The sequence below is a fragment of the Microtus oregoni genome, unplaced genomic scaffold, assembly GCF_018167655.1.
Source record: "Microtus oregoni isolate MIOR12 unplaced genomic scaffold, Mior012 000052F_000, whole genome shotgun sequence".
Taxonomy (NCBI): Eukaryota; Metazoa; Chordata; class Mammalia; order Rodentia; family Cricetidae; genus Microtus; species Microtus oregoni.
Window position 1 is genome coordinate 6,551,756 of NW_024543812.1, and position 26,493 is coordinate 6,578,248.

At 37.8% G+C, this 26,493-nt stretch overlaps 1 protein-coding gene across 15 annotated transcripts in view; it reads left to right on the top strand.

Annotated features, from left to right (window-relative positions):
* Positions 1-3,409: 3,409 nt before the first annotated feature.
* Positions 3,410-26,493, top strand: part of LOC121437316 (synaptic functional regulator FMR1) — a 41,957-nt gene continuing 18,873 nt past the window's right edge. For all 15 annotated transcript variants that reach the window (XM_041637178.1, XM_041637182.1, XM_041637186.1 and 12 more), the window contains exons 1-7: positions 3,410-3,693; positions 12,951-13,003; positions 16,395-16,488; positions 19,011-19,082; positions 19,499-19,647; positions 24,982-25,075; positions 25,159-25,275. In XM_041637178.1, the coding sequence (XP_041493112.1) occupies positions 3,643-3,693; positions 12,951-13,003; positions 16,395-16,488; positions 19,011-19,082; positions 19,499-19,647; positions 24,982-25,075; positions 25,159-25,275 (630 nt within the window). In that variant the 5' untranslated portion in view covers positions 3,410-3,642. The remainder of the gene's footprint in view (positions 3,694-12,950; positions 13,004-16,394; positions 16,489-19,010; positions 19,083-19,498; positions 19,648-24,981; positions 25,076-25,158; positions 25,276-26,493) is intronic.

Sequence of the window (26,493 nt, forward strand, 5' to 3'; positions counted from 1 at the left end):
TCTAGAGAAAAAAAAAAGGCTAATAACTTGCCTGGTATTTTCAAGACACCAGAAAACATGTCATAGCTAGGCAGTGAAATTTAGCATGTAAGACGGAAGGGATAAAAGGTATCAGATTATGTAGAATACTTGAATAAATAATAACTTTAGGTTTTACCAAAGAAATTTTATGTGGGACCCATTGGTGTGTTTTGAATGGCAGAGTGACAGATATGACACATAAGCAGGAGTATTGTTTCATCTGGTAAATTAATAAAAAGAAGATAAAAAAGGTTCCAGGAAACCAGGTGAAAGAATGAAACTTGGAGAATGTGCATTTAGTAAGAAATAGATTCTCAACTCTGGAAGAATTTGGTGTGTGATTGGGTCTGAGAGAAATCTAAGTCAAAATGACACAGTTTGCACAACTCAGGTCATTAAGACCAGAGAGGTAAGAGAAGGATCATAATTAGGGCTAAACTGTCTTGCAAGGGGGAATTTCAAAATCAAGGCATCAGAGTGAGACTGATTGAGACAACACGTCAAGAAGGAAAAATCCCAGTGAGAGCTGTAGGGTACAACTCAATCTCAGAAATAAAAAAAGAAAAAAGAAGACAAAGCCATAACATATCCAAGTAGTGAGGAAATAACAAACATTTCATCTCCCTAAAGTACAAGGGCAAGGAAGACAAGTTTCTGCCTAGATAGTAGTAACAGCCCAGTGAATAAATGTAAATAAATAATTCTAGTTCCATATATAGGGCAGTAAAATAGTAAGCATTTTATTTAGTAAATAGTAAGCATTCAGTACCTGATGCATAAGCAGTACAAAAAAGGAAACAGGAAGTACATGCAGAAGTCTGTAAGAGCACATACACAAAGTTCTTTCCAAGGGGTGTGAGGAGAATCACAAGAGTTTTCATGACCCTGGAAATGGTGGCACATGCCTTTACTCCCAGCACTGGGGTGGCAAGGTCAAACAGATTATTGTGAATTTGAGGCCAGCCAAGGTTAATTAGTGAAACCCTGTCTCAAAAGAAAATTGTTAAATAAAATTTTAATGCTAACCGTGGGAAACAGGTTTACAGTCTAGTAGCATCTCTGTAAATGTACAAGTTATACACGAATGGTATCTATTATGTGGCAGGCTTGGTGATGCATGCCTTTTATCCCAGCACTCTAGAAGTGGAGAAAGAAGGATAGGGAATCCAATAACAGCCCCTACTACATACTGAGTTCTGGCCAGCCTGCCCTACAAGACAATCTGTCCTTAAAAACACTATCTTAAACTATTAACGATATATCAAACATTACAATTGGTTTCTAGAGGAATGAGAGAGGAGAACAAGAAGAATGAATACAAATAACACACAATAATATGAAGAAAAGAGGGACCATGTAAGAACTAATAAGAGTATGCTGAGAATTGAATGAAAAGTTCACTCAGATATTTGCATTTGAAGCGAAATAACTAAACACTCAGGCTCTATGTGGAAACTTTAAGGGCAAAGAGAAGTATGTACAATGGCATGAAGTCATGAAACTGTGTCATGGGACAGTGACATTTGTGAAGTATGACATGTTTGAAAGCCCTTGGCAAATTGCAGATGTTACACATGGAAGATTTCACTACACTGGAGTTAAAGTTAATGTTATGCTTCCACCTAGCATATGGTGAGATTTGTTTCCAGCCCTACTGGATTTTTAATAGACTGTGGCTACTCCAAAGACTCCAGTTCAATGGATCATTTCTGTATACAGTGGCCTCAAGGAATATGGCCCTTGATCCACTGCCTTAAAGCTGGAGTTCCAACAGCATTAACATTGTTCTGGCTAAGGCAGGCTGGGAACTGGAAGCCCAACGTGCCTTTCATTCTAAGACTAGTACATCGCCCTTCTTCCTCTTAGTCTTACAAATAAGTCTTCTCTGTCACATTCCAGCTGAAACCATCCTGCTTCTGTGGTTACCTTTCCCACACCACAGACAGGTTCATACCCAACTACAAAAAGGTACATCCACACGTTTTAGAGCCCATTGTAGCTGCAATTCCACATTTAAATTTTTACTTAGTGTGTGTGATTGTGAGCATGTGTATGTGTGTGTGTGTGTGTGCATTCTTGTGTTTGAGGATAGCCACACACATATACCACAGCACAAGTGCAGAGGTCAGAGAGTAACCTCCAGTGTCAGTCCTTGCCTTTTACCTAGTGATAGGGTCTCTCTTTTTGTTGGTCGTAGCTGTGGATTTCTGGGGACTCAACTCTGAGTGAGTGCTTAGATTATATACAGTTAGAATGTATACAGGCACTGCTAAGGCCAGATTTATATGGATTCTAAGGTTTCAAAAATTAAGAATTTTGCGCTTGTAGGACAAATGCTTTAATCACTGGAGCCATTTTTTCCAGCCCCACATTTAGATGAGCAAAATTAAATTTTTGTCATCTAGTCCTGTAGATTCTGGTTTCAACGACGACCTTTTTTTTTTTTTTTTTTTTTTTGGCCTCATCGTGACTCAAGTAGCACTTAACACAGTGCTTGGCACATGATAGACATTCAATGAACTTCACAGTTGGATGCAAGCCTTCTAGATTAAGGGAACATGGGTCAGGCTGGATACAAGCCCAGTACAGAGGCCAGAAGAAAAAGCATAGACTTGGTTCTACCTGGAAAGGGCACAGAGACATACTTAGACAGGTGACATAATTGTCTTACTGATGCTCACCCTCTGGTACCGAGCATGCATAGAAGAGATAGAAGCAAACTAAGGAAATTAGCAAGTGTTTAACACATTTTTTTTCTCTCTCTCTCCTTTATTTCAGATGCCAAGAATGAAAATAAAGTGTGTGGGCCAGCAGTGTCTGAACTGCTGAACACTTCCTGAAGTCCTGATACACCCCACTGCCCCTCAAAAACTACAGGATGTATAGCAGTTAACTTTGCCTTCCAGTTGTGTGGGTCTCAGAAGTCAGTGTCAATGTGGTTCCCATTGTTCTAGATCAAAGTGTGCTGAGATTGAGTTGATCACTTTTCTTCACCGCCCCTCCTGCTCCGACCTCCAGCTCAATCAGGTCAATGCTATCCTGTAGAAAAATCTACCCAAAGCCCGTCCGGTCCTCCCGGGCCCCGTTTTCGACACCTGGAGGCTTTATCCCACGGCCTCGCTTCATCAACTACAGAAAGGGTCTCTAGTCCCAGCCAGGTGACCAGAGACAGCGCGACCTGTCACCACCCTTTGCGCTTTCCCGCCTTTCAGCAAGGGAGCCCGCCACCACAAGGCCCGCCCTGTTACCCAGGGCAGGTTCCCAGGAGGGCGCATGCGCGTGCTCGCCCCCCCCTGGGGGGGTGAGGGCGGAGCCGAGGGGGCCGAGCCCACTGGGGGCGGGGCGTCTCGGGCCACGTGACATCGCTTGACTGTTTACACAAGGCGCGGGTAGCGCCTTGGCCTCAGTCAGGCGCTAGGCAGTGTTTCGGTTTCACTTCCGGTGAGGGGCCGCGCCTGAGAGGGCGGGCAGTGAAGCCAACGGACGGCGAGCGCGGGCGGTGGCAGTGACGGCGGCGCCGCTGCCGGGGGGCGTGCGGGAACGCGGCGGCGGCGGCTGGGCCTCGAGCGCCTGCAGCCCACCTCTCGGAGGCGGGCTCCCGGCGCGAGGACGGACGAGAAGATGGAGGAGCTGGTGGTGGAAGTGCGGGGCTCCAATGGCGCTTTCTACAAGGTAACCGGCTACCGGACAGGCCCGGTCCTCGGCCTCCTTTCCTCCCTTGTGTCCCGGGCGGCGGCGGCAGGCCCCGCGGGCGCGGCGGGTGCGGTGGACTGGGGATGGAGGAAAGCAGCGGACTCGGGGCCTGTAGCCATCCTCCACGCTCCGACTCCCGCCGCCCCAGGCCCCGGCGCCCGGTGGAAGGCGAAGGAGCGCGGGGAGCTGAGGGCCGTTCGGTGACCGAGCTCGGTCAGCTAAGCGGGAACAGGCGATCCTGCCCTGGGGCCGGTGCCGCGTGGGGTGGCAGCGGCTTAGTCCTGCTTTCCCAAATGATCCTCGCAGAGGGCTCCGGGCCTGACACGCGGGGAGCCGGGCGGGAGCCGAGCGGGAGCCGGGCGGGAGCCGAGCGGGAGCCGGGCGGGAGCCGAGCGGGAGCCGGGCGGGAGCCGAGCGGGAGCCGGGCGGGAGCCGGGCGGGAGCCGGACGGGAGCCGGACGGGAGCCTGGACAGCTGCTGGAGTCTGGCTCCTGCTCTTCGCTCCGCGCTCCAGACTTTGGAGAGCTCCCCTGTTCAGGGCGAGGGGTGTGGAGCGAGGAAGAAGGGGTAGTCAGCTGGGAGTCAACAATGGCAACTGATTTTTACTGGCCTCGCTTTGTGAATTCCGAGGGAGGTTTTTAGACCGAAAAGTTTCTGGAAGACCGTGACATCTGAGAGAGCCTATTAACGACGCCGGCCTCCTAGCCTCTTACTGGGAGAAATTCAGGGATGCCCATGGGTCCGCTTTTGGAAATATTAACAAGTCTGCTTACTTAAAATTTTTCTCTGTGTTTAAGTTCTCAAGGACCCGAATGTGTGCTACAGAACTTTAGGAAATTAACTGGGACTATACGATTGCTAGTGAATTTTACCAAGACTGTTTGGAATATTTGTTCTGTGCTCAAAGCAAAAGGCGTGTATTCGCTTTGACTTTTGCCATGTTGCACTGGACCATATTATTGAGGTTTGAATCAGGCGTTCATGGAATTGAATTACTGAGAGTTTTTATACCATTGAATATCAGGTAAAATCGTATGTTTTAGAAGGACTTTAAAATATTTCTATGTAGCTGTGGTGTGATTGTTAATACTGCATAATGTAGATCTAGCAATATTATAAATTCTCCTTTCTTGAATGTTTATAACCTCTGTAAGGCCCCACCTCGCTAGATATTTTAGTAATGGGAGGCGCACATGGAAGGGAGCATGGAAAATAGCTATTACCATTATCCAACATTTTTAAGTTTATTGTGGAATAACTTGGACATTTCAAATGGGACATACTTGAGTAGACTCAGGTAAATGACTTTAATAAATTATGCTTTTACCAAGTTTATGAAGACATTTAGAGAAAGATAACTTTCATGAATGAGGAAGACTTGTAAAATACTAATTTATAGCAAAAAAAATCCTTTTGTTGTATTTGTAGGAGACATAAATAACACAGCATTTATGTTATTAATTTTACCGATGTATTTATTTTCAATTTGCTGTAATAAATTTTTTTTCCAGTTAGTTTTGGTTAGTTTTCATTCCATTTCTAGATTCTAGAGTGACAGTTTTTCTTGCTAGAGTTGGGACACTGAGACACAGATGAGCAAGGGATAATAGTTAAGTAGTATTTTTGTTCATCTCTAATACCAGCTTAGATTTGAGTCCACTGTTAGTGGCTTTTAATGAAGTTGGCTTGCCATCGAAGACAAGTAGCCCATCCTACTCTTGAAGGATTTATTGACTCCAGTAATTTTGTTTGCAAACTGACTAATATTTTTAAGTACTCTGTTTTTGCTATTAATTCCCTTGCTGTTTTCTTGGCTTTGTTTTTCAGTGACATCTTAATTTGGAGGTGAACAAAAAGGAATGGATGATTATGGATTATCCTTTTATTCCTTGAGGCGAAATGTAATACTTTGAAAAAAATGTATGTTGAGGAATTGCTATTGTGTTTAAGTTTTATTTTTAAAAAATCATTTCAACTGGTCTGTATTAAGGGAAGGATATTATTGTCTGTACGAAAGAGGTTTAAATTTTACATCACTTAAAATATTGGCTGTGAGCAGAAAAAGTAAAGTGGACACATGCTAAGCTGCTTTCTAGTGAAATAGATGACAGAGAAATAACAACCATTAAAGAAAAACTGAGGAGTTCGTTCATTAAATTGAGAGAAATAAAAATTTAAAGCCAAACAAGTCAGATTCAGTATAATTGAATTCAGTTTTGATTTGCTTACCAGTACTACGGTATTCTGGAAGATAGTTGCACATTAAGTTTGCCGAATAACTTTGTAGAACATGCTACAAAGGATTTGATTCTTTCTCTAAAAGATTCTAAATCCACAAAATATGCTTCTCACATGCTAAGGGCCAATGAGCTCTTTTTGTTTTTTGAGTTTTTTTTTCGGTGTTTAAACTTTTATTAGATTTATTTGGGACTGTGTGAGGTGGTAGGTGCCTGTGTCCATCCCATGTCACACTTGTGTAGTTCAGAGGACAACTTACAGAGGTTGGCTCTCTCTCTATCGTATGGCTACTGGGGATGGAACTCAGGTCTGCAAGCCTTTACCTGCTGAGCTCTCTCAGGACCAGCTCCTGCCCCCCTTTGGTGTTTATTTTTAAAGTTGAAAGTTAGATTTAGTAATCATTAGAACTTCTACTTTTAAGCTGTGTTATTTCTTTAACTTAGTAAAAGTTGGTCACATTTACCAGTTTTTGAGCCCTTCAGGCATGTTATTTAAAATGTGAAGACACTTTGATTTCTATCTCTCATGATCTTTACAATCTTTAAATCAGCAATGTTGCAATACATTGCAATATATCTTTATTCTAGGAGCATCTGCCCCTATGTAGTTTTTGTTTATTACAGTTTTGTTGTGTTGAGAATGATAAATTAACTTCACTTTAGATGTAGAATGGGTACCATTCAGATGGGAAACTACTCTCTATACAAATATTTCTAAGTTTTATATTCTAGTATGAAAATTAACAAATCATATTGGAGACATAAGATACAAAACTTTTTAAAAATAATTTAACTTTATTTTATGGTCATTGGTGTGAAGGTGTCAGATCCCCTGGAACAAGAGTATAGACAGTTCTGAGCAACCATGTGGGTCCTGGGAAATGAACCTGGGTCCTCTGCAAGAGCAACCAGTGCTCTTAACCTTGCTGAGCTTTATCTCTTCAGCCCAATACAAAAGTTTTTAATTTCAAGTTATAATGGCTAATATCTAATTTATTATCTGTAATTATATAAATTCACAAATATATTGGCATATTATACTTAAATATCTTAGTTTTAAGCTTAGCATCTGAGAAAAGACTACCATTAACAGAGTATTGTTACCATAGGTAGTACTTTACTATGTGCAGTACAGTCAAGACCTTTGTAATGCCAGGCATGGTGGCACACATCTGTAATCCCAGCACTTAGTATGCAGAGGCTGGTGGATCTCTAAGTTCCATGCCCGGCAGGAATACATAGTGAAACCATGTCTTTTTTTTTTAAAGGTTTTTTTTAAAGTCATTAGGGCCCAGCATGTGATTTTAGCTACATTTATAGAAATCATTGTATTATCACAAGTTAACTTTCACAAGCTTTAGGAATTTATAAACCTGCATGAAGTGCAAATATTCTTGCATTCATAGTTTTCTCTGACAGCCAGAAAACTTTGAGTATTGGTGTTACTTTGAATGTTGAAAAAATGAATGATGTAAATTGCCACATTTTATCTTCCCAAATCTACATACTCTTTGTAAGATTTAATGTCTTTGTGGATGCAACACAACACCTTGGAAATGTGCATTTTCCAACTCCTACTCCCATTCTGAAAATCTCAAAATGTTAATTAAGTGCAAAATCCAACAGTGAATCCAATTTGGGAGTTCAGAGTCTGGCCCATTCTGGGAGATGATTGCTATCATGGTTGTGGTCATAGTTACCAGGTATGGAGTGCTAAGCACTGCTTTGCCTCTGATGGATCTGGGATTTGAAATCAGACTTTTGACATGAAACGATGAGATTTAGCTTGAAAAACATTGATTCTATTTCCTGCCCACTTTTCATTTTTATTATCTTTGCTCATATTTGTTATTACGACATTGCTTAAGCATCCCATAACTACAGTTTTTCTACAGTGAATTTTAACTGTGAACACAGATGTCATAAATCTCCAGTTTATGTATCAGTTTTCTTTTTTATTAACCCTTCTAGTTTAAAAATATCCTGTAACTTTTTCTATAAATTCTTATTAAGGAAAGATGAAGTTACAAATCTTTGGCCCTGCTGTGACATTTCCTTTTTTTTTTTACTTACTCATGGAGCTCACTAAACCTGAAAAACTGTGTAACTTAATATAAACAGTGTATAAATATCAGGAAAACAAGTCAGTGGATACTGTTTTCTTTGTTCTTATGTTGTCTTTGGTCAGGGTGAATTAAATTTTTCTTAGAATTTGTGGAAGAACTGTTGCTAAGTTTTATTTTTCATTCCTTTACATTGCTAATGCCTACATGTGAAGGGGGGAGAATAAAAACTCAATGCATTTATGAAACCTTGGGTTTGAATTGTACATTTTAAATGCCCCTGTACTATTTCCTAGGAGGGTTATTTTTTAAATATTTATTTATTTATTATGTATACAGCATTCCTTCCATGTGTGCCCACAAGCCAGAAGGGGGTGCCAGGTCTCGTTATAGACGGCTGTAAGCCACCATGTGGTTGCTGGGAATTGAACTCAGGACCTCTGAAAGAGCAGTCAGTGCTCTTAACCACTGAGCCATCTCTCCAGCCCGTAGGGGGGTTATTTTAAAATGCTGATAAGCTTTCTCTGCATTACACATTCTGTTACATGTCTTTACTGATAATGTAACATGTAAGTGGAAGAGGGTTGGCTACATTGAAACTTATAAAATGACCTCTGGTGACCAGTTCTTTCCTGTTTAAGATACTGTGTTATCTTTTACTTTATTTTATATGTATGGGTGTTTTGGTAGGTGCTGGGAATCGAACCAGGATTCTCTGGAAGAGCAGCCAGTGCTCTTCATGGAGCCATTTTTCTAACCCCTAGTATGACTTTTTCACACATCTTGAAACTTTAGATGTGTAAGGGAGTCAGGGGGAATAAAGTTTACCCAAATAGGGCTGAGCTTTCTGTCTTTCATGCAAAAATTTAATAAAGCAGTATTTGAACTATATAGTTCTGGCTATGATGTTGTAAACTTTCCCCTTTACTCTGGTAAACAACCTTAGTGTGTTTTATTACTTTTTCCAGTCTTTTGTCACTTTTTTCTTTTTCCTAGAGTCAAAGTAGCCTTTTAATATTTAGTAACTTTGTGGAAAGATCCCTTTCTTTTTCTGTATTATTTTTAAGCCACTATTTGACCTTTAAGACTTTCATTTATTTTTCCAAATAGCAGTCTGTAGATCCTGTCATGATTATGAGTGGTTAATTCTCATCTCTCCTTAGGGAAAACATTAGCACTATTGAGTGACTGACATCCTGTGGAGAACCTCAGTCTTTAGTCATGCCCTTAAGAACTTCTGGTTTGATAGCCCCATTAAAGCCTTTGTTTTAAAGTATGGGGGAGAATTTAACATTCTGAAATACAAAGGCATTTATGGTTCAATATCTTTTATGAAAATTACATATGTGAATAATTTCATTAAAAATTTAAAAAGCTGGTTTGGGTCCTTTAAAAATGAGGTTCCCTGATCTTGGCAGCTGTTATATGATAGAGCCAGCTAAGATTTTGAGCCTATATTTAATTCACATCAAAATTCAACCTCTTGAAGTTCTCTGATTTGAGTAATAGCCCTACCTGTCAGATGCAGTGAAACATTTCAGGCATTCATCCCATATGCCTTTGAATATATTGCAGAAATCCTATCATCCTGTAGTTTTTACAAACACCAACATAGCATGATAGTATAGAATCTCAGCAAAATGGAGTTTTCCAAGTTGGTTTCTGGCTTTCTAGAGGAACCTAGTAAATGAATTAAGAGAGAGGCAGATATAAAAAGCATTGTTGGAAGAATTATGATGAAAACACATAGGGATATGCGGAACCTGTGGAAGGAAGGTTTGCTAAAAGACCTTAGAACTGGCAGGATATATTTATTGTCCTTAGTGTGAGTGAGTGTGTGTGCAGGCCAGAGTCCATTGCTGAAATTCCTTTATTCTGCCTAGTAATGCAGCAATCAGAAGGTATTACATCCCTTCTATATGCAAACAGTGGCCAAAAATGACTGATTTTGAAACAATCATGCAAATATCTATACTTAGATAAGTCTCATTAACTCAGAGGCACTGGCCCTGTGGGGATGTGATGATTACTCAAACGATTTCTGACACTTCACCCAGAATTAAATTCAAGGAATGTGAAAACATTTCTTTTTTTTTCCATTTTTTCCTTTCTCTCTTTTTCAGTTATACAATTTACAGCTCTCCTTTGAGAGAACACTTCATTTTTTTAGGAAATAGGCAAATGTACTGAATGCATATGATTAAACTGAATACTAACTTAGGCAAGTAGGGAGAAAAGAAAATACAGCCATATAGTCATAAGACTGACTTTTAAAGAGTGCTTTTATGGTTGATTTGAAAACTTTTAACACTTGTAAATGTTCTAAATAAGTAGGATTTGCTACAATAGCCACTGAGCTATCCCTAGCTCATAAACACTCAAAATGTGACAGGTGAATGGATTACTGAATTTAATTGTAATTAATTTTAATGTAGATTACATTTAGTTATCACAGACTGCATAGTTTTAGGCAAAGACTGCTTTGCAAAGGACAGTCCTTCACCCAGCAGTACCAAAGTTCAGTTTGCTGACTAAAGAATTTAACATTTTCAGTATATAATGCACTGTAAAGACCTAGTGTTGTTGTGCTGTTGCCAAGGCATGTAAACATCACACAACTTTCAACAAGGGTGAGGAAGCAATTACATTTTCTTAGTAAATGAAGGACAAAGGAAGTCTTGGTTTTAGTTGGGAGTCTAGTAATCTCCCCCAGAAATAATAATTTTAACTTGATATTAGCTATTGTGTGAGGACAAAGGATACATGGGCATATAATGGCTATCCTTTCCCTTCTCCAAAGTTTTATTCTGTAGTGCAAAAACATCAAGAACTTGAGTGAACAATTCTCCCAACTTTTAATTCAAAATCAGTTACCTTTGTTGTTAAATATTAGCACACTGGAAGCATGCTTGCTTATGAAATAGTGTACATTCTAAAGTATGTTGAATGGTATTGAACTATAGTTGTTAAAATGTGCTATAGAAATTTTAATAAATAAATCTGGGAAATAAGCAAGATCAGATAGGTGGGAAGAAAATTTGGGTTTCTTATCATTTAAACCTGTAACTATATGGGTGTGTGTGTGTGTGTGTGTGTCTGTGTGTGTGTGTGTCTGTGTGTGTGTGTGTGTGTCTGTGTGTGTGTGTGTGTGTCTGTGTGTGTGTGTGTGTGTGTGTGTTGCTTGCTTCCTGCAGCTTTTTGGCCTCATTCCACATTCCTGTAATTTCCAACTGTCTGGAGTCTCCATTGTATCTTTGGCTTCACATTATCGTTCAGGGGTTCCTTATAGGGATTTTATCCCTGGTACACATATTGCTTGCTGGGCCTCTAGTATTTCTTTTGCGATTTGGCTTGAAATTTCCATAATCTTTATTATACCTTTAAAAGCAGGTGAATCACCAAGGTGTGCTGCCAAGGCCATATTGGTGAAATGAACCCTAGGGAAACAACTTTCTCTGTTACTCAGTGTCAGCAGGGTTCGTTGGTGCTGCTGTCTTCTCAAAGGAACATTTATTGCTTGATTTGTAGCTATCCACCCCACTCCCATACAAATAAATCATGGGTTAAATCCTGTTCTTTCTTATAGTGGTATATTATTTGTATTTTGATAAACATATCTTGCCTGAAGACCAGAGGCAAAGATAAAGCCACTATAGGTCAGGCAGTGGTGACACACACCTTTAATCCCAGGATTTGGGAGACAGAATCAGAAAGATCTCTGTGAGTTCAAGGCTACTTTGGGCTATACAAGATCAATACAGAAACAAATCATCCAGGTGGTGGTGGCTCACACCTTTAATCTCAGTCCTAGGTAGTCATTGGCCTTTAATCTCAGCACTAGAAGAAATATAAACTGGGAGGAGAGAGAGGCTTACTTTACAATCACCCAGCCTTGGTAGAGGTGAGCCATCTCTAATGACTTGACTGCTTTGCTTTTCTGGTTTTTGGGTTGAACCCCAATATCTGACTCTGGGTTTTTATTATTCGTACTACACTTCTTTCATTGTCTCAGCTTTCTTATTGATGACTTATTCCAGTCTCAAGATGCTTTTCATTGTCTACACTTTTATTCTTGCTTATTCATCCTCCACTGACCTTTTTAATTCTTCCTTATACTTTAAGAGTCAGTAGATGCCTCACCTTTCCAGTATATCTCCCTTACCAAAGTAATATAGCACTGCCAACAAACAGATCTTTTACTCAGGCTGTGAGAGGAACATATTAGGCACCAGTTCACTTAATAGACATTCATTGAGTTCATTCTAAGTATTTCCAAGATAATAGTGCATAAACTAAATTTAACTTAGTTATACTTTCATTCTTACTTGAAACCTAAAAAGCAAATAGAAAATAAGTACAAAGGGGAAAAGAACAATACAGCACTCATGGAGAAGTTACAGCTTATCTTTACTGCTAGGCATATGGTTCTAGAGTAAGCTTCTTAATTTTTAAAAATGTAGCCTAAAGTGCACCTTATTCAACAGTAAATTGTATTGTCCAATGTAACTATCTCTTTGAGTTTCTAAAGTCTGAGGCAATTTTTCTTATTTAATGTTGTAACTGTCTGTGTATTACTAAACCCTAATATATAGTACCTGGCAAAATAAATATGGTGAATAAGTGAACATCAGAAACTGATTTTTCAATCAAAGATCCATTTTATTCCGTATTTTATTTTGTTTTGTGTTGGGTTTTTTTTTTTTTGTTTTTGTTTTTCAAGACAGGGTTTCTCTGTAGCTCTGACTCTCCTGAAACTTGCTCTGTAGACAAGACTGACTTCAAACTCAGAACTCAGAGATCCACCTGCCTCTGTCTCCTAAGTGCTGGGATTAAAGGCACGTGCCACCATAAACTGGGACTCATTTTATTCTTAAATATCTCTAAAATTTACCTTAAAAGTTAGCTTATAAGTTAATTTGTTGTATTTTACTTCCAGGCATTTGTAAAAGATGTTCATGAAGATTCAATAACAGTTGCTTTTGAAAACAAGTAAGTTTCTCACTCTATAATCTTAATGTTGAAGACAGAATGCTTTATACCCATTCCTTTTTTTTTCTCGTTTTCTTAAAAATGAAGTCTGGTTTGAGTGTCTTTCCTATTACCAAACAAGAAGTTCTGAAAGAGCTCAGTATTAAATCAATAAAAGGCTCTCTCCTGCTGCTAATGTATGTCTTCAGAGTTCCTTAATGTATAATCTTGATCCTTTATGTTCATTTGATTATGAAAAAAGGCACATTTTTCTCTACTGTTAACTGAGAGTTTAAATAGGAGGAATATTTGTAATTTTATTAAAAATTGAAAATAAAGGATGTTTGCAAGAAAAAATGGTTGTAGTTTTATAGTATTTTTTAATTATATAGTTTGTTTTACCAGGAAAAATTATGTTTCGACTTTAGGTTATTTTTATTTTTTCATAAATTTGAATCATTAATAGTAACAGGTAATCTTTACTGCTTTCTGTTTCTAGATCATAAAACAATACTTAAAGATCTAGGTATATGGGCTGTGTGTAAAAGTCAATAGTATAGATATTTTATTGGGGAAAAATCTATTAACTAAACTTGAGTACTAATAAAGGCCTTTTTTTTTTAGTAGTAGTTGCCACTTGAGACACTGAAGTCATAAATTTGGTGCTCATACTAGGATTTTGCTAACTGTGGATAGTGACATAGAATTTTTTTGGAACCACGGCAATTAAGTACATCCAAATCAGGCTAAAATAATCTTAAAAATCTGTAGATAATAAAGTAGTATAGTGATTGTTTAGAATTTATTAGGGGGTGAGATGGAGGCTAAAGTATAGAAGACTTTCTGTTGTAGTGATAAAAATGTTTCTACAATTCACTAACAATTGTATATATATATATGAAAATATACAAAACCCTATTGAATTGTACATTTAAATTGGTGAATTGTGTGGTTTATAAATTATATCTCAGTAAATCTCCCAAAATGCATTCTGTGGCACAGAGACACAAATGCCTTGAATTTAAAATATTAAGAGTAGATCTGCAATTCACTGTCTAGAAAAATCTGAAATTAGACTGTAAACACAGTACTTTTAGCTAGGAACAGGGCAAAGTAGTAGCCTTTGATGCTTGCTATACATTTAGAAGGACATAGATGATTGAGAATAATCAACCAAGTTCCATGCTCTAAACTAATGATGTTAGTCTACACTACAAGTTTAAATAATAGAATACCTTTCTCTGAATGCCTAAAGACAAAAGTTCCATAATTGCCTTTTTACTTTTTTAAGGATCCATCATTACACAATAGACAACTATAATATCATACCTCTACTGAAGGAACCATTGATAATTTGGAGGATAATCTTTCTGTAATTAAACTCTTTATTACTTTTACTGTGCATGTATGTATATCTCTGTGTGTGTTCAGCATGAATACAGATGTTGATTGAGGCTAGAAGTATCATATCCCCTCTGAAACTGGAGTTAGAGGCAGTTGTAAGTTGCCCAACATGGGTGCTGAAAACCATCTCAGGTCCTCTGCAAGCAGCTAAGGCATGCTTCCAGCCTTATTGTGTTTATACTTTTATCTGCTTATTTTCTTCATTAGTAAAACACTGTTTTCCAAAATGGACATTTTGGGTTTACTGCTCTTAGTTTCTCCTGTGAACTATAAACTATTAAGCGGACTCTTTGTTCTTTTTTGTGTGTTTCTATTTTGGCTTTCCATCTACATTTAAAAAAGAGTGTGAAGGAAGAGAAAGGTTCATCAAGCATGAAGTAAAACACACATAGTATTTCAAAGAATAGGGTCCTTTCATTTAGGAAGAATAGCTTGTTTAGGGCATATAGGTTTTAACCTTCCATATTTAACATTGAACAATAGATTTGAATCTGTATCTCTTTTTGTAAAGAATTAAAGTCATTGTCACTCCTTTGGAACCAAAAAATTTATATTTTGCGTTGTATGCTTTTACAAGTGAAATTTACCAATCATTTTGTAACATGTTAAAAGTCACTATCAATAGGTATAAAAAGAATGTTCTGTTTTATTTTAATTATATTTTTTCCAATATATTCTTTTTTTTTTCTGAGACAGGGTTTCTCTGTAACTTTGGAGTCTGTCCTGGAACTCACTCTGTAGTCCAGACTGGCCAGGCTGGCCTTGAACACACAGAGATCTGCTGTCTCTGCCTCCCAAGTGCTGGGTTTAAAGGCGTGCACCGGCCCCATGTATTCATTAGTCACAGAGAGGAGTCAGTCTTATTTCATCACTCATCATATTTCCACATATTCCGAATTATTTTTCCTTTTATATAATAGTTCTTCTTTATAAACAGAAAGAAAGATAAATTAGTATTCCTTAATTGTGTTGTACTAAAATGTCCTGTGTCAAAATATAGGCATTTTATGAGGCTGAAAAGGTTACTCAGCAGTTAAGGATGCTTGCTGTTCTTACAGAGGACTGAAATTCAGTTCCCAGCACCTGAAACTCTAGTTCTAGAGGATCTGTTACTTACTCTCTTCTGGCCTTTATCCTTTTACATGCACAGATAGACAGGTGTATATATAAGCACAGAAAATTTTAAATAAATCTAAAAATATATATGTATTATATGTGTTTTACACAGAACAGATCTCAGTTTCTTTCAAGAAAATTGACTGCTCCAGTGATTGAATCATCCAGTATCTTTATAAAATTGTTGCTTAGTATTTTGTCTTTCCAAGTAAAAGCAAAATAAAGAAATGGCATCTTAAAGCTATTCCGTATTATTTTTAAGTTTAAGAAATGTAGGCAATTTAATTGAACTCCTGTAGGCTGTCTCCATTGGGTTTCTGTGGTTTAGGAGAACCCCCACCAACCCAGTCCATGCTGATACATCATACCGATCAGCATCCAGCTACCTGTGGCAAGAATTGACCACCTCGTGGGATCTAAAATTTAAAGGGGGAAAAGTGAGTTGAGAATTGCTAATGTGCTGACTGCAATTTTGCTTGGGAAGTAGAGGACAGTTTCTGTGGTTGATGGAATGTGGTCATAATTATTTTGCAAGTAGATTACTAACAATTACCAATACTAATTTAAGCATCAAAAGAATTTCTACTGTGGACTTAGGCTTTAAAAGTCTTAGAGTTGAAATTATTAGATGAAAAACATTTTGAATAATAGTTTTTATCTATTGTGTTAAAAGAAATTCTTTGTGGAAGCACAGGCTGCTATGCTGCATGTAGACTTTCTTAAAATGTCTGTACAGTGTCATTATGCACCACTCAGCAAAAACTGGCCATTAGAAGGCATTTGCTTCTTTAAAACAAGAAAAAGTCACATTTAACCAGTTAATTGCAACATGGTCACTGTTTCCATTAAACATCAGAAGCATATCAAATAATGATATTTTGTTTATTTGCAGCTGGCAGACAGACAGACAGATTCCATTCCATGATGTGAGATTCCCACCACCTGTAGGTTATAATAAAGATATAAATGAAAGTGATGAAGTTGAGGTGAGTTCCCCCAGCCATGACATAACTAAGGACTGAAGGCATCTGTGTATTTAATTTTCTTGGATTTTTAAAATATATCTTACTTTTAACGGTATTTGAACCACCTTGAGTGATAGAGTTGAAGTGGGCATAATTCTTATGAGTATCCCTTTTAGTTAATGATTTGAAATGTTATATGGTACTTATATTTGACTATTTCAGCAACACTCACAGATTATCTTGCCACTGTCTCAAGTTCGTTTGTTCATTATTAAACGCTTGTCCCCATCTCTAAATCTTTGTTTAGATAATACTTTTTTCACTTCTTATTAAGCCCGCTTTTTAAACAAAACGAATTTGTAAAAATAGTTTTACAAAGGAAAGTAATAGTTCTAACAAGGCATGATGATGATGTATGTCTATAATCCTAGCACTTAGGAGGTGGAGACTGGCAGTTTAGGAGTTCTCAGTTTGTTGTCGCCTGTATATTAAGTTAGAGGTCAGCTCTACGTACATGAGATCCTTACCTCCAAAAACAAATTTAAGAAGTAATTCTAGAGCCAGATGTGGTGGCACATGCTTTTAATAACAGCACTCAAAAGACAGAGGCAGTGGGCTTCTATGAGTTCAAGGCCACTAGATCTATATAGTGAGTTCTATAACAGCCAAGTCGATAGAGATAGACCCTGTCTCAAAAAACAAATAAACAAAAAGAAATAGTTCTATTTAATAGTCTAGTAACCTAAAAATTTATTTTAGTGGTCACGTAGTCATGAATCTGGTATATATTTTTCAAACCTGTATCTTTTTAGATCACATTTATAGCCCAAATGTTCTTTTACAGAACATACTGTGAACTACCTGCTCTTCTACCATTGAGCTCTTAGAATAAAAGGTGCTGTTGAGACTTGATCAAAATCATTGAATTTGTAATTCTCTACTAATTGAAAGTTGGTTTTGTATTATACTTTGCACTTATACTCTTATCTTACTGTTTTCATGGTCTCTTACCTCCTGCTTCACAGGCCTCATTTTGAGCTCATTTTTCTCTGCAGGACTTAGCAGAATGCCCCCCTTTTTTGTAATTTCATGCATATTTGTAGTATGAAGAAAAGAAATAATAGATACTTGTTAGAGGTAAGCAAAATGAGGTTAGGTCCTAAAATGCTTCTTTTCTGGTCTGGATATGAGAGGCACATCCAAACAGGACAGTCTCCTGCTTTTTATGAGGTTACATTCTAGCTGGAATAGCTAATGTCCTGACAAGTGAAAATCAAATGAAGGGAGAGAAAGGTAAATGGAAGATAATGCCAGGGCAGTAGTGTTATTTCAGAGTCTAGCCAGAGAAGGTCTCTGAATGTCCAAACCTATGTTCTCTCTACAGTTTAAATGAAAAAATAGAGTAACATATTTATTTGCCTAAAAATGTACTTACTGTCTCCTAGGCTTGGCTTTTCATGAGATCTTAGTTGTAAATAGAGATGTTATTCAAACCTAAAGGTCTTCAGGTTGCTGATATGTCTCAGCAGATAAGGGTACTTGCTATACCAAGACTGTGATCTGAGTTAGATTCTTACATGGTAGAAGAAAAGAATGGACACCTGGGGGTTGTCCTCTGACCTCCACATGTGTACCCATATACTTACATCACCAAGTAAACAAATGTGTATGTTCTTTTTCAAAAATACCTTCTGTCATCCTCCCTGTGGGCTGAAGGCTATCTAAAAGCAAATGCCAGTTTATGTTTTTTTTGTTTCTATGTCAAGACTTTGGAGGGGTAAAGAAAACCATTTTGCTTTTTTTTTTTTTTTTTTTTGACATAGGTGCATGGCAGGTAAGGTACAGAGAGAAGCCTCATAAAACTTACCTATGGAGTTAATGAGATGGCACAGCCGGTCATGACACTTAAGGTTTTTTATCACTTATTTGCTAGTGTCTTCACAAAAGATTCCATGGTACACCTTGCAACTGAACTTTGGAGTGGTTTTCTAAGAGATAATTATTAGAATTCTGTATGAGAGCCAGAAAGATAAAGATTGCCAGCATAGATTTGTTCTTTTTTATGAAGAAGATTGAGCCAGAAAAGCAAAGTAGCCTTCAGGAAAGATAAAATACAGGACCCTGGTGGCTGAGTGATCTCTGAATGTAGTGAGCAGGTAGTTGTAACTGGTATCTGTAACTTTGCATTAGTTTTACTTATTAGAATAAAACAGTGATATTTAAATGATTTCAGACACAATTTTGTAGCTCATTAAGTACTATAAAAGAAACCATGCTATGGATGCCAGCTTTTCTCCAGTGTCCATGTTGAAAGTACTAAATATTACCGACATAGAGAAAAAAGTAAGCAAAGTGCTTTTATCACTGAGTTCTCAGATTGTTTCCAACTAGATGTTCTTGTCTAGGTCAGTATATAGGAACAGTTTGGTTTGAAGACATGTGGCATATGATTTCAAAGCTGTAAGAAGTTTTCTTCAATGTGTGATGTATGCTGGTTTTGAATTGTATTAATCAAAAATATCTGTTTTGTCATTTTTGTGTAGGTTTATTCAAGAGCAAATGAAAAAGAACCTTGCTGTTGGTGGTTAGCTAAAGTGAGGATGATAAAGGGTGAGGTAGGAAAATGCATATTTGTTCATACTATTTACATTTTATAAACCCAGGTACCACGTTTTTATTTTGGTATCTATTTTTAATTGCGACTTAATTTTTAAGTCATTTTATGACAATGTCTTTATTATAGATTTACTAGATACTATGTGTTTTCATTGATTAAAAGTAACCCCTCCCCTGAGAGTTTATATTTCAAAATGACAGTAGGAGCTGGGCATGGTGATCCATGCCCTTAATCCAGCACTCAGGTAGCTAAATCAGGAGGATCAGGGGTTCAAGGTCATCCTTGGCTTCATGGTAATACTAGGTTAGCCTGGGCTATTAAGATTTCCTATCTCAAGAAAAAAATAGGAAAAAGTACTTTTTTCTATTCTTTAAAAAATATAGCTGTGAATGATTTTATTTTTATTTCTCTCAGTTTTATGTGATAGAATATGCAGCATGTGATGCTACATATAATGAAATTGTCACAATTGAGCGTCTACGATCTGTTAATCCCAACAAGCCTGCTACAAAAGATACTTTTCATAAGATCAAATTGGAGGTGCCAGAAGATTTACGACAAATGTAAGTTGATATACAAAACATGCTATATGAAAACGTTTTGGAAACCTGCAAGGGCATGTATTTTTACAAATGTACATGTAAATACACATAGGCATATATAAATCCATATGTGTTTATATCTGACTTACTAATTCAGAGTGTTAATTTTAAAATAGAATGTTTTATGGTGATATGCAAAATATTCATCAGTATGGCTATAGGATAGGGCCATTTCAGGTTCCCTATCCTCAGCTGCCCAAGGAACTAACTGGAGACATCACCATAGATACCTGGGAGCCCCTCTAAGTTCAAGTCTCTTGCCAACCCTAAGATGGCTCCCTTAATTAAGATATATACTTCCTTGCTCCCATATCCACCCTTCCTTTATCCCAACCATTCCATTTCCCCAAGTTCCCCCCATCCTCCCCTTCTCACTTTTCTCTCCCCATCTCCCCTTACCCCCAACTCACCCCACCCCCAAGATCCCAATTTTTTGCCTGGCAATCTTGTCTACTTCCCATATCCAGGAGGATAACTGTATGTTTTTCTTTGGGTTCACCTTCTTATTTAGCTTCTTTAGGATCACAAATTAAAGACTCGATGTCCTTTATTTATGGCTAGAAACCAATTATGAGTGAGTACATCCCCTGTTCATCTTTTTGGGTCTGGGTTACCTCACTCAGGATAGTGTTTTCTATTTCCATCCATTTGCATGCAAAATTCAAGATGTCATTGTTTTTTACTGCTGAGTAGTACTCCTAATGTGTATATATTCCACACTTTCTTCATCCATTCTTCCATTGAAGGACATCTAGGTTGTTTCCAGGTTCTGGCTATTACAAATAATGCTGCTATGAACATACTTGAACAAATGCTTTTGTAATATGATGGGGCATCACTTGGGTATATTCCCAAGAGTGGTATTGTTGGGTCCTGGAAATGGAGACAGAGACCCACATTGGAGAACCAGAATGAGCTCACAAGGTCCCAATGAGGAGAAGAAGGAGGGAGAACATGAGCAAGAAAGTCAGGACTGCAAGGGGTGCACCCACCCACTGAGACAGTGGGGCTGATTTATTGGGAGCACACCAAGGCCAGCTGGACTGTGACTGAAAAAGCATGGGATAAAACTGGACTCTCTGAACATGGTGGACAATGAGGGCTGATGGGAAGCCAAGGACAATGGCACAGGGTTTTGATCCTACTTCATGTTCTGGCTTTGTGGGAGCCTAGCCAGTTTAGATGCTCACCTTCCTAGATCTGGATGGAGGGGGAAGGACCTTGGACTTTCCACAGGGCAGGGAACCCTGACTGCTCTTTGGACTGTAGAGGGAGGGGGAAGGAAATGGGAGGCTGGGAGGAGGCAGAATTTTTTTTTTCTTTTTTGGTTTTTTTGGTGGTTTTTTATTTTTTTTTTAGTTGTTGAAAAAGAAAAAAAAAATTCCACCTCCTCCCCATTTCCCATTTCCCTTCCCCTCCTCCCACACATCGTCCCCTCCCCCTCTTCCCCCCCCCCTTCATTCTCCCTCCCTCTCGAGAATGAAGAGCATTCCAGATTCCCTGCCCTGCGGGAAGTCCAAGGTCCTCCCACTTCTATCCAGGTCCAGGAAGGTGAGCATCCAAACAGGCTAGGCTCTCACAAAGCCACTTCACGTATTAGGATCGAAACCTAGTGCCATTGTCCTTGGCTTCTCATCAGCCTTCATTGTCAGCCATGTTCAGAAAGTCCGGTTTCATCCCATGCTTATTCAGTCCCAGTCCCGCTGGCCTTGGTGAGCTCCCATTAGATCAGTTCCACTGTCACAGTGGGTGGGTGCACCCCTCATGATCCTGACTTCCTTGCTCATGTTCTCCCTCTTCTGCTCCCCATTTGGATCTTAAGAGCTCAGTCCGGTGCTCCAAATTGGGTCTCTGTCTCTATCTTGATCCATCGCCAGATGAAGGTTCATATCCAGGCGGATGACTATATGATTTTCTTTGGGTTCACCTTCTTATTTAGCTTCTTTAGGATCACAAATTAAAGACTCAATGTCCTTTATTTATGGCTAGAAACCAATTATGAGTGAGTACATCCCCTGTTCATCTTTTTGGGTCTGGGTTACCTCACTCAGGATAGTGTTTTCTATTTCCATCCATTTGCATGCAAAATTCACGAAGTCATTGTTTTTTACCGCAGCGTAGTACTCTAATGTGTATATATTCCACACTTTCTTCATCCATTCTTCCATTGAAGGACATCTAGGTTGTTTCCAGGTTTTGGCTATTACAAATAATGCTGCTATGAACATAGTTGAACAAATTCTTTTGTCATATGATAGGGCATCACTTGGGTATATTCCCAAGAGTGGTATTACTGGATCTTGGGGTAGGTTGATCCCGAATTTCCTGAGAAATCGCCACACTGCTTTCCAAAGTGGTTGCACAAGTTTGCATTCCCACCAGCAATGGATGAGTGTGCCCCTTACTCCACATCCTCTCCAGCAAAGGCTATCATTGGTGTTTTTGATTTTAGCAATTCTGACAGGTGTAAGGTGGTATCTCAAAGTTGTTTTAATTTGCATTTCCCTGATCGCCAAGGAGGTTGAGCATGACCTTAAGTGTCTTTTGGCCATTTGAACTTCTTCTGTTGAGAATTCTTTGTTAAGTTCAGTGCCACATTTTTTAATTGGGTTAATTAGCATTTTAAAGTCTAGTTTCTTGAGTTCTTTATGTATTTTGGAGATCAGACCTTTGTCTGTTGCAGGGTTGGTGAAGATCTCCTAGTCGGTGGGTTGCCTTTTTGTGTTAGTGACAGTGTCCTTTGCTTTACAGAAGCTTCTCAGTTTCAGGAGGTCCCATTTATTCAATGTTGTCCTTAATGTCTGTGCTGCTGGGGACATACGTAGGAAGTGATCTCCTGTGCCCATATGTTGTAGAGTACTTCCCACTTTCTCTTCTATCAGGTTCAGTGTGTTTAGCCTGATATTGAGGTCTTTAATCCATTTGGACTTGAGTTTTGTGCATGGCGATAGATATGGATCTATTTTCATTCTTCTACAGGTTGACAACCAGTTCTAATAAAAAAATTTAAAAAAATAAAAAATAAAAAAAAATAGAATGTTTTTAAATTCAGTGAACTTTGGCAAAAGTAATTGGTTGCAGTAAAGAAGGGAAAAATGTTTTTTCCTAGTTATATACTCAAGCACATTTTGTATTTGTTTAAGCTTACCTTATATTTAGCTAAAGTGTATAATATACATCAAGTTCTCTAAACCAACATTTTTCATAAGTACTTAATATTTTGAAAATGACAAAATGATAATTCTATCAAAAGTTATGACTATAAAGTCTTCTCCGGATGCTTTCCTTTTTTTGATAAAATATTTTCAGAAAAATACATACTTGGTTAAAGCCAAAGAGGTTTGTAAAAGTCCTGTCTATAATCTTTTATCTGGAATAACGTTAAACACTTCAGATAGGAGATTGTTTTTTTTTAAAAGGGGCATTAAGTCTGATGTGAACTTCTACTATAGATAAATTTCATATTCAGATTACATAGAAATCCTCCCTAATTTTAGAGATGATATATGCAAGTCATTATTTTATGCTTGCTGCTCTCTTTCAACATATTTAGCTGATTTACTTTAAAAGAAAAAAGAAGAGAAATTCAGACACCCCATTCATCGTAGTTAGTTGTTTTTTTCCTTTTAGTTTTTGGGGGCCCACTACCCAGGTCCCAATAAATGCACACATGGAGACTTATTCTTTCATATAAATGCCTGGCCTTACCTTGGCTTGTTTCTCGCCAGCTTTTCTTAAATTATCCCATCTACCTGTGACTCTGGACTTTTTTACCTTCCTTTATTTATATATCTTTACTTCTTATTCCATGTCTGGCTGTGTGGCTGGATGGCTGGCCCCTGGCATCCTCCTCCTCTTTCTCTTGTCTCCTGATCTCCTCCTCCCATATTTCTCCGTCTATTTATACTCTCTACCTGCCAGTTCTGCCTATCATTTCTCCTACCTCACTATAGGCCATTCAGCTCTTTATTAAACCAATCAGATGTTTTAGACAGGCAAAGTCACACAGCTTCACAGAGTTAAACAAATGCAATATAAAAGAAGGCAGCACATATTTGCATCATTAAAATAAATGTTCTACAGCATGAACAAATATAACACATCTTAATATTCCACAACATCCTGTAGTTTATCTCCATAAGTTTCAGTTTGGTCCATGAACAATATTGACTTATGTGTAAGCAAAATCAGGAATTACACAGAATGTAGTGATTCCCCTAAATGTGGCTTCTTCAACTATCTAAACCTAATAGCAATTCCTTAAGAGCCTAACTGTTTAGCCAGGTGTGGTGGTACATGCTTATAATCTCAACATTCGAGAGGAAAAGGCTTCAATTACATAACTGCATTTAAGGCTTATCTAGGATAACATGATGAGATTATATCTGCAAAAGGGAGGGGAGGAATGAAAAGCTAGAGCTCGTGAGATGACTCTATAGGTGTGTTTGTTGCCACATCTGACAACCTGAATTTGATCCCTGGGATTCACATAGTGGGAATAGAGAGCCAATAACAATAAGTTCACATGCATGCCATGGCCCACATGTGCCCACATATGTAACATGAAGGGGACCATTTGTTGTTGGGGTTTTTGTCCCGCCCTTTACCCCCATAACTCTTTAGCCCCAAAGAAAATCACACATAGGTCTCCATAAATTATAAGCTGATTGGCCCATTAGCTCTAGCCTCTCACTGGCTAACTCTCACATCTTAATTAACCCATTTTTCTGATCTATGTTAGCCATGTGGCTCAGTACGTTTTTTCAGTTGGGCAGATCACACCCTGCTGCTTCAATGGTCTGAGTAAGAGTGGGAGGAATCAGCTTCCTCCTTCCCAGAATTCTCCTGTTCTCATTACATCATTTCTTCCTGTCTGGTTTTTCCCGCCTATATTTCCTGCCTGGCCAATCAGCGTTTATTTATAACATGATTGACAGAATACAGATAATTCTCTCACACCACACATACATCATGTGTATGCTAACACCATGCATTTGATGGATAAAGAAATATTTTAAAAATAGCTAGGGGGTGGTGATATAGATGCAGTGCCATGTATGAAATTCTCAAAAAAGTATTAGCTGCTTTTTTACCCTTTCTTTATTATATCAGGTGTTTGCTTTGACTATTTCAAAGATGTATAATAAAAAACATAACTTTTATCAAAATCAAACGTTTTTCAATAAAAGAAACTAGTATAAATCCTTGATTTGTCTTAGTATAATTCTGTCTGCATATATTTGTGCTAGGGATTGGTGATCGTTCATGTTAATGATAAATATTTTTTATTTCTAGGTGTGCCAAAGAATCAGCACATAAGGATTTTAAAAAGGCAGTTGGTGCCTTTTCTGTAACTTATGATCCAGAAAATTATCAGCTGGTCATTTTGGTGAGTGTTTTGAATGGTAGTTTGGTTTATTCCATTTGGGATGTTTGCTTTGGTAACAGTGTTGTTAACTTTAAATCACTCAGTCCATCAATGAAGTCACCTCAAAGCGAGCACACATGTTGATTGACATGCACTTTCGAAGTCTGCGCACTAAGCTGTCTCTTATACTGAGAAATGAAGAAGCCAGTAAACAACTGGAGGTATGTTCCTTTCCCTAGCACTAATGGTAAAGCTGTCCAGAAATAACTGTATAGTTTTCAAGTTCAAGTATGGGCAGCTTGTTTATTTACTATTCCCTAGTTCCCCATAGTTTGGGAGGTTAAATTGTGCAAAGTATAATACTAAAGTTTTCATGCCTGATGTTTTGAAATTACACAGCGGTCATGTATTTTAAGGAAATTTTGAATAATTCATTTTTACCAAAAGTTTGTCAAAGCTGCTATAAAGTGAGACAATGCTTCTATGTAACATTGTTATCATTAAAGTACTAGAAAGTATTTAAATATCTAATCTTATTCCTTTCATTATGTATGTTTATCTCTGTTTAAAAGGGTATAGAACTTCTTCATTCTAATTGGTTGTCACTCTTTAAAACTCCTGTCTTCAGATTCCTGCCAGAGGCTATTTCCCTAACTTACTATTTCGTCTCTTAAGGTGCATTTTATCTACTTTTATTAATCCTCCAATAATTGCCATCACCATACATTTATTTTCATTGATAATAACTATCTAGTACTTCCATCCATTACCATAGAAACTAAATGGATTTTATTTTAATGTACCAGCTCAAGTAGATTTCTGTCAAATTGAAGAATCCCTCATCATTATTCATTTTGTTAAGGGGAATCATCAGTTGATATAGCAAAAGAAAAGGGGAGTTTCAAATTGCAGTTTAAGAGAAAAGGTAGTCAAGGATATGAAAACTGCCACTTTCTAACTTGATGTGTGATTGGTGAACTCTTAGCAGGAAAGGAAAAATTTACTTTTGTTTTCCAAATGACCACTGAAGTCTGATCAGTTTTTTTGTTTTGTTTTTTGATTTTGTTTGTTCTTATTCTTTCTTGATGTCCCCCATGTTCACAATTTTGTGGTTTGTTTAGTGATTTTCTTGTAACTTTTAGACCACAACAGCCTTCTTAATTTCATTATGTGTATTATGAAAATATACTCCTACACCTCTTCTTAATCATCTAATTCTTCTTGAATGCTCTTTGCCATATTTTTAGTTTATGTGTGTCCATAAATTATCAATGGGAAGAATGAACCAGGCTAATGAATCAAGATCCAAAAACGTGGCTCCTTGGAAAATCTTAGAAGATTTTGTACACCTCACTACTATTATCTTAAAAATAACTTTTCTTTTAAATTTCTTACATTAGATATATTCATTCATTCAAATTATCAGGTGTGTTGAATAA